We start from the raw sequence: 9,239 nt of genomic DNA, 5'->3' as shown, positions 1-9,239 counted from the left end.
TAGATGAGGATTCCCAAAGTGTGCTAAATTAATACCCATAAGGGTTTGTACCAATATACGAGACTGCCATTTGGGGTAGTGTCTGCCTGTACAATCCTGGAGAACATTTTACAAGATCTAACTTAGGTCGCCGTTTATTTAGATGACCTGATAATAACAGGGATGACCAGTAAGGAGTATTTAGAGCACTTGGACATTGCCTTTAGATATTTCTCTCAGGCGGGCGTATGCCTCAGAAGGGAAAAATGTGTGTTCCTGCACTCCAAGTGAACTCCTTGGGTTACAGAATTGACAGAACTGGATTACACCATTGGAAAATAAAGTGAGGGCAACCAAAGGTGCCCTAGCTCCCATGTTTATACTAGAGTTTAGCTCTTTCCTTGGGCTGGTGAATTATTATTGAAAACTCATTAATAATCTGGCCTTGATTCTGGCACCTTTGCATTAACTCTTAAAAGAGGATCACATAACCAAACCATAACTTTCGGGGAAGTGAAGAATCAGTTATCTTCCTCTAAGTTGCCTGCACATTATGATCCAACGTGAGATCTGGTATTGACATATGATGACTCCCCATATGGCATTGGGGTAGTATTAGCTCAGAGGTGGCCCAATGGAGAGGAATGTCCAATCGTGTATGCATTCAGGACTTTGGCTAATGCAGAGCGTAAATACGCACAAATAGAAAAGGAAAGTTTGATAGTCATGTTTGGAGTCAGGAATTTCTGTCAGTACCTTTACAGACATAAATTTCTAATAATAATGGACTACAAACCCCTGTTAGGCCTACTTAAAGAGAACAAGGCAGTGCCACCTATAGCTTCAGGCCAAATTCAGCAATGGGTTTTAATACTAAGTCTGTATAATTACAAGTTGGGATATTGTCCATGAGGCCAAGTAATGAATTTGGATGCATTGAGCCATCTCCTGCTGACGGTTACACCATTGGTGGTACTGCCACTAGAAGAGTCCATAATGGTTTTAAATTTTCTGGACACACTATTAGTCACAGTTGAAAATGTCAGACTTTGGACACAATGAACCCACTGCATTTTGTCATTTATATAAACAATTTGGATATGAACATTGTAAGTTTGCAGATGACACCAAAATTGTAGGTGTAGTGGACAGTGAAGAAGGTTGCCTCAGATTACAATGGGATCTTGACCAGATGGGCCAATGGACTGAGTAGTGGCAGATCAGAGCAGGACTTATCCATTTAATGGTAAGATCCTGGGAAGTGTTTCTTAACAAAGAGTCCTTGGAATGCGGGCTCATAGTTTCTTGAAAGTGAAGTCACAGGTAGACAGGACAGAGAAGATGATGTTTGGTATACTTTCCTTTACTGGACAGAGCATTGAATATAGGAGTTGGGAGGTCATGCTGCGCTGTACAGGACATTAGTTAGGCCAAGTTTGGAATATTGTGTGTAATTCTGGTCTCCCTCTTATCAGAAGGATGTTGTAAAACTTGAAAGAGTTCAGAAAAGATTTACAAGGATGTTACCAGGATTGGAGGATTTGAGCTGCAGGGAGTGGCTGAATAGGCTGGGGCTGTTTTCCTGGAGGGTCAGAGGCTGAGGAGTCACTTTATAGAGGTTTATAAAATCCTGAGGGGCGTGCATAAGATAAATAGACACAGTCTCTTCCCTGGGGTAGGGGAAGTCCAGAACTAGAGGACACAGGTTTAGAGTGAGGGGGGAAAAGTTTAAAAGGGACCTAAGGTGCAACTTTTTCATGCCGAGGGTGGTGCGTGTATGGAATGACCTGCCAGAGGAAGTGGTGGACACTGTTACAATTACAACATTTAAAGGGCACCTGGATGTGTATATGAGCAGGAAGGGTTTGGAGGGATATGAGACAAGTGCTGGCAAATGGGACTAGATTGGGTTACGATATCTAGTCGCCATGGACGAGTTGGACTGAAGGGTCTGTTTCACTGCAGTGACTCTCTATGATTCTCCATGGATGCAGTCTGACCTGCTGTGACCCCCAGCAATTGTTGTTTTCAACATGAAATATGAGTTCTTGACAGGGGCCGTTAACCTGGTCCAATCGTGGAGCCCTGACTGACAGGTAAGAACAGGAGTGTCAGACATTCTGTTCACTCTGAGAGCTGGCTCTGAGGGAGCTGAAGCAGTGTCAAGGACTCTCCATGTGTAAATAAAAGGTGACTTGGTAACAGGATACTGGCCTCTTTGGAGTTATTTAAAATACACCTGAAAATTTTGATTTAAAACATCTACAACAGTGACACTAGTGTATTTTCCATAATGAATTGAGCAGCACATGCACATGGTAGTTTCAATCTTCTTTATATCTGGGAATGTAAAGAACCCACCCACAACTTGCATATGCCAGATTTGGATGGACATTTTCTTTGGTAAGCAATAAGAATTATATTTTTGTTGCAATCCTCAGAAATTCAAGATTTCTCAAATATTATCTACTGAATCTGGAATTCCAGTTTGAAGACTCTTTTTAAAATGAATTTGCAGAATTAATCGCCCATCTACTTGTTGAAGATTTTGATTAAAGAACTTAAAAGCCACCTGTTGGTCAACCTTTTTTGTTGGTGATGCACATTACATAAAACGTGTTGGCACTGAATGGCATCTCTTATTGGTCCTGGTAATTTGACAATCCTAGGGGACTATCTTGCAGTTAACTGATATGATTGTGAGTTTTCCCTGATGCATAAACCACACAGTCATCTGCAAGTAGGTGCACCAAATTTTTAATTTGTTTGCAACTTTGTTGTTTTTGAATGTCAAGAACAGTAAAGTCCGAACACAGCTCCCCAGTTTAGTCCAGAGAGGACTTCTCTAAAAGAGGACGATTCTTCATCACATACCACTTCTCTGTTGGCAAGGAAGTGCTGGAACCAAAACCAGGGCTGCATTTGGCCTGGAGGTCATAGTTTGCCCGTGCTGAATTAAAAAGAAAGAAACTACTGCTTCATAGAAAAGTTGATTTATTTTAATTACTCTGTAAAAAACATTATTCTATCCAACTATAATTCTAAACATATATAAAAGTAGGCTCCAGGCACTCAAAATTTTGTACAAATGTTCCACATTTTATAACCACAATTTACCAGATTTTTTTTTCAAGAATCTAGAAAATTTTACATTATGTTCAAGTGATGATTAATGCTTGTAAGAGATAGACAAAGTTCTACATTTTGAAGCAGATCTACATACGCCAATTTATTTAGTGTGCTTGTAAAAGCAATTTCTCTGCTGAGTTGCTTCGTTCAGATAATAATGTACAAAAATTAAATTAAATTCTTGCTTTTTTTAAACGAAGTGTACAATATAAAAACGTAACTTGCAAATAACCAAACTGCAACTTATTGTGGCAGAGTTTATACCATCGTTCATAAAGACATCTCCTTACATAGTCTACTCATCATGTTCTTCATGAACCTTTATTGATTACAGAAACCTGGAGGAGACAACAGAAACAAAATGGTGATAAAAGTAAGTAATAAATAAAACAACAAAAAGAACATATCTGTGGGCAGATTCCCACTGTATTTAAAATCAGCTAGGGTCATAAACTAATGGTACAGCGATTCTGGATAAATGCATTTAAAATTACAGCTATAGTCCAGTCCAACAATGTATTGCGATAAATAGAACAAAATGGGTGAGATTTAAATTATTCAAAGCCCACCCCAATTGCCGAGTGATTAAGTCAGTTCACCCAATCTCCTTTTCTAACACTGACAGGAGGTAAACTGAAGCTTTGTAGGAATGCTGTAAATGGGTGAAAACAGCCATTACCTAAGAACCTCTCCATTCTCACTGTACTAAGGTTATGATGGGAAATAAAGACAATGCTTGTGGAAATTCAAGGGTTATGCTCCTGCTCAAGATTCAATCAACTGAATTCCAGAAATTTGTTAAGTTACATACAGCTACATACAATCCCTACAGTGTGGAAACTGGCCATTTGGCCCTACAAGTGCACACTGACCCTCTGAACAGTATCCCACCCAGACCTATTCCCTTACCCTATTACTCTACATTTCCCCGACTAATGCACCAGACCTGCACACAATGGGCAATTTAGCATGGCCAATTCATCTAACCTGCACATCTTTGGACTGTGGGAGGAAACCAGAGCACCCAGAGGAAACCCATGCAGACATGGGGAGAATGTGCAAACTCCACTGGAATCAAACCCGGGTCCCTAGTGCTGTGAGGCAGCAGTGCTAACCACTGAGCCACCATGATCATTAAATCTCTTGATAATTTGATTACTAGTAAATCTGTGAAGATAATACTCTCATTAATTCTGTATTCAACTATTTCATTTTAGAATTACTTCAGATTGCAACTCAAAATATAATAGAAGTTTCCACTACCTTGCATATAAAAGTTATAAGAAGAGAAAGAATTTAACTTTGGGATATAATTTTGATTATGACACAAATAATATTTAGAAATGTAACAGTTTCAGGAGGTATTTTCTTTTTCAAGTTTCTGATCAAAATCAATCACATATCACTAATTGTTATAACTGCTATGAAGCAGCACATTCAGCATTTTAAAAGATCGTTTTTAAAAATAACTGATTAATTAGTTAAAGATTATGTTCTAAAACACTGATTGTGCTGGTTCATAGCAGAAATAAAGATTAAAAGGTAAAAGTAATAATTTGATATAGACTATAAGTCTATAAAAAAGGCTCTCAAACCTTCTCCACCATTCAACAGACTTATGGCTCGCCCAGTGTTCTTCACTTCCACTTTCCCATGTGTTCTCATTAACCCTTGATTCCCCTTATGATCAAGAATCTATTTCAGCCTTAAATATACACAACTCTGCTTTGTCAACTCACGGTGGCAAATTCCAAAGATTTTCAACTTTCAGAGAAGAAATTCCTTCTCATCTCAGTCTTAAATTGGTGCCCCTTTTTCTGAGATGATAGCTCCTGGTCCTACACTACCTCATGTGGGGAAACACTCTCTCAGCATTTACCATGGCAAGCCCTGAGAAATCCTATATATTTCAATGAGATCATGTCTCATTATTCTAAACTCTAATGGGTAGAGTTCCAGCCTTTGTGCATAAGACGAATCCTCCAGACCAGGGATCATCCAAGTGAACCTACTTTGAATTGTTTTAAACTCAGTGATGTTTTACCTTAAACGAGGGCACCAAAACTGCTCACAGTACTGCAGATATGGTCTCATCAGCACCTTGTACAGTTGCAGTAAGATTTTCCGATTGTTAAACTCCACTCCCCACCCCCCCACCGAAATAAGGGACAACACTCGAATATTCAGCCTTCCAGAATATGTGCTGTACCTGTGTGTAAACATTCTGGGTTCCGTGCACCATAATCTCCAAGCCCCTTTGTGTTGCAGTTTTAGGCAGGTTTTCTCTGTTTAAATAAGTCTGTTCTTTGGTTTCTCTTCCAAAATAAACAATATCTCATTTGCACACATTATATTCCCATTTGCCAACTTCTTGCCCACTTACTTAAACTATCAATATCTCTCATTAAATTGTTTGTAACACTCTTGAAACTCGCCTTTCCACTGCTTTTGTTTGGCCACAGTATTTTGCTGCCTTCCTCCAAATCATTAATATATGTATTGTGAACAGTTGTAATCCTTGCACTGATCTCTTTGGAGCCCCACTGATTACTGGTTGCTAAACTGAAAAAGAACCCTGATTGCCACTTGCTGTTCTCTGAATTAGTGGTGCTGGAAGAGCACAGCAGTTCAGGCAGCATCCAACGAGCAGCGAAATCGACGTTTCGGGCAAAAGCCCTTCATCAGGATATTCCTGATGAAGGGCTTTTGCCCGAAACGTCGATTTCGCTGCTCGTTGGATGCTGCCTGAACTGCTGTGCTCTTCCAGCACCACTAATCCAGTATTTGGTTTTCAGCATCTGCAGTCATTGTTTTTAACTTGCTGTTCTCTGCCCATTAGCCAATTTGAGTAGTATTGCTGAAAATACCGTGATCCCAAAATGCCATTTTACTTTTCTTCTGGGGTGTGGCTAATTTGTGCGCAGGGAAGGAATCTGGCAGAATAGCTTCTAAATGAATACAAAAGAACATTGAAACCGAGTTGCAAATGGAAGTAATTTGTGCTTGAAATTCCACAAGCCTTTACACTGGGATTTTGAACAATTGCAAACAAGGGGCAAGGGTAGGGTAAACAGACATGGTCTTTTCCCTGGGGTGGGGGGAGTCCAGAACTAGAGCGCATAGGTTTAGGGTGAAAGGTAAAAGGGACCTCAGGGGAAACCTTTTTACACAGAGGGTGGTGCATGTATGGAATGTTTTACACAGAGGGTGGTGCATGTATGGAATTCCAGAGGAAGTGGTGGAGGCTGCTATAATTACAGCATTTAAAAGGCACCTGGATGGTTATATGAATAGCATGGGTTTGGAGGGAAATGGGCCAAGTGCTGGCAAATGGGACTAGATTAGGTTACGATATCTGGTCGGCATGGATGAGTTGGACCAAAGGGTCTGTTTCCATGCTGTATATCTCTATGATTCTATGACTCGAAGTGGAAACTGCTGGTCCATCCATATATTTTAAATCCATGACTCTTAGCTCTAAATCTGTCCTCCTGAACAGGAGAAAGAAAATCTATGAGGAAAGGTCAGACAGGTTCGCCTGAAGAGAACTAAGAATTGAAACATATTGATTGAAACATATAAATTTCTGAGAAATCTTGACAAGGTAGATGTGGAGAGGGTGATTCCTCTTCTGGGAGAATCTAGAACTGGAGTTCACTTTAAAAATTGGAGATTGCCTATTTAAAACAGAGAAGAGGCAAATGAAATTCTCTCAGAAGTTTGCAAGTCTTTGGAATGCTCTTCTTGAAACAAAGTCCTAGAATATTTCTAAGGCAGAAGTAGACAGATGTTTGTAAAGCAAGGAGGGGAAAAGTTTAAGTGTAGGTGGGAATATAGATTTGAGCAGAAATAAGCTTCAAGCTCAACTATTTGTGTTGTGTTTAATGCAGGTTATGAATTCCCAAATCACACTATCATTCTGCCTTAATGTAACTTAACATCAATCATAAATGCTTGGTGTTATTATCTCTTTGGGATAATATTTTTTATATAAAAATGTAGGGTTTTAATTTTTCCATTCAATTTTCATTTAATGGGAAGTACAGAGAAATTCTAATTGTATCAGTTTTCCACTGATGTATTAACTCAGTAAGTATTTGTCCAACTTCCCAGAGAAATTCTGGTCTATCAGGGCTTGTCTACACTAATTCTGATTGCATGTCTCATCTATTTAAGGAGTCAGGTCAAGATCAAGAGCAGTTATAGAGCACTGTACAATAGGAAAACTAGAAAATTAAGCTGAGTTGCAAATTTGTACAATTTGATTAACTGGCTAGGCTGTTTCAGCATTATGAATGACTGACTTAATATTCATCAACTCAGCTAAAATACTTAATTTTATTTATGTAATCAACCTCTCATTTTGATATTAGGAACAAAGACAAGAACAGTACAAATTTTAAAATTTATCTAAGTTATCTACTTGTGTAGATTGTATTATAAATTAAGCCTGCATATAAATGTCTTAGTTAGGTATGCTTCTAGTATTTATAATGATAAGTATAAAACACATTTCATATAGAGGTAAGCAATACACCTGGGGCTTTTCAACAGTTTAAGCTCATGTCTAAAATATGCTTCTCAGTTTAGTTTCTAACTGATTAAGGTGCTCATTAGGAGCATAGTTTAAAAATCCCATGGTTGTTGGTTAGAATGGGACATTGCTTAGACAGACTTTTCCCAATAAGGACTGCATTAGACAAACCATCAGAAGACATCATAAGAATTTAGCTGTTCTTATTAACTCCACCTGAGATAATGAGGCAACTGCAGGGGAGAATTAAAATTCCATGTTTGTCTCAAATTCTATGTATGCTGACTTAACAAACAACAGTAAACTTGCACAACAATTTTGAAAGGAATTTCAACATTGCATTTTTGGGATAGAAAATAAGGAACAGAATTGTAAAGAATTAAACAAGAAACTGTAGCAATTTGCCAGGTTTTCCTGCCAGTTCTATTGTCCATCCCAGTCATTTTTTTTTGTCAATGAATAACACTAGAACATATATCGGCATTTTTACTATAACATCTCAATGAATTCATTAATAAAAATGCATTTCTCTGTACCTTCTAGGAGAATCCTGGCGTCAGGTTCAATATTTGCATCAATTAGTTTTTTTCGAAGATTGGAGGGTGTTGCATTGTCTGATTCATTATTTTTCCATTTCTGCAACATGTAGAATATTTGCATTGTAGGTGATGCATTTTGGTCCTTAATTTTATCAATATCTTGGGACTGCAGATCAAGACAACTAATAGCAAAGATCTGCCAATTACTCCCCAGTTTTTCAGCAAACTGCATTAATTGCTTCTCAGTGATAGTATTATTCTTATTGCACGGTGGTCCATCAGCTGCAAATAAAATACATGAAAATGAATTAGAAACATTAGAATCATTTGCAAAACTTCAGTAAATTGCTTAAAAAGTATTTTAGAATTGTATAGTATACCAGGTGTAACTTGCTGGTATCTGACTTCAATATTAATCCAAGATAGATTTGTCTTTATTATTAATTTATACTAAAGCACTTGGGTACCACACTGTGGAAAATTATAACATATGTCAACTCATTGGATTACAGTGATTGAATATTGCATCTTAGTTTTTTAAAATGTTAACACGCAAAGCAAATATAGTCTATATCTGTTATTGCTTTAAAAACTTATATACAAGTTTGGTGTACCTAAGTGTTTTAAGGCATTTGTTGAACTGTGAAGTAAAGGCTTCAAGACCAGGCCACAGCTAGGGAGCATGAAGGGGGGAAGAAGGTAATCAGAAAGGTGTGGGATTGAGGTTGTGTTGAGGCCAAAGGGAAGACCATAAGTAGGAGGTGGGGCAAATTGAAGGTCAGAAGACTCATTCTATGCTAGAGGAAAGAACAGAGTCCGGAGTGAGGGTAATCAAAGCCAAAGGAAAAATCAGATACAGGGATTTGTGGATTGTAAAAGTTAAGGTGGGTGGGGTTGAGGAAACCGGAATGATCTAGGGATGCGTGAGATTGAAAGGATTGGTTGGGACAAGGGAGTTGGAGATCAGAAGGTGGTTGGTCAAGGAGATCAGAAGGGTCTAAGGATATTGAGGAGTAATCTCTGATCATGAGGTGAGTGAAGTACTAAACTGAATTAGC

The 9,239-nt window shown here is 38.4% G+C and overlaps 1 protein-coding gene across 3 annotated transcripts in view; it reads right to left on the bottom strand.

Moving 5' to 3' along the window:
- Positions 1-2,991: 2,991 nt before the first annotated feature.
- Positions 2,992-9,239, bottom strand: part of LOC140478991 (NACHT, LRR and PYD domains-containing protein 1a allele 5) — a 90,774-nt gene continuing 84,526 nt past the window's right edge. For 2 of the 3 annotated variants that reach the window (XR_011960916.1, XR_011960915.1), the window contains exons 17-19: positions 8,179-8,463; positions 5,318-5,423; positions 2,992-3,446 (exon numbers count right to left, since the gene is read on the bottom strand). Coding sequence is in view for 1 of the 3 variants with exons in the window: in XM_072572730.1 (XP_072428831.1) it covers positions 3,430-3,446; positions 8,179-8,463 (302 nt within the window). In the remaining 2 variants the exon portion in view is untranslated. The remainder of the gene's footprint in view (positions 3,447-5,317; positions 5,424-8,178; positions 8,464-9,239) is intronic. The other variant, XM_072572730.1, reaches the window with a different exon arrangement.

This window comes from Chiloscyllium punctatum, chromosome 6, assembly GCF_047496795.1.
Source record: "Chiloscyllium punctatum isolate Juve2018m chromosome 6, sChiPun1.3, whole genome shotgun sequence".
Taxonomy (NCBI): domain Eukaryota; kingdom Metazoa; phylum Chordata; class Chondrichthyes; order Orectolobiformes; family Hemiscylliidae; genus Chiloscyllium; species Chiloscyllium punctatum.
Note: the sequence above shows the minus strand (reverse complement) of the source record. Positions and strands in the feature narration are given on the sequence as shown.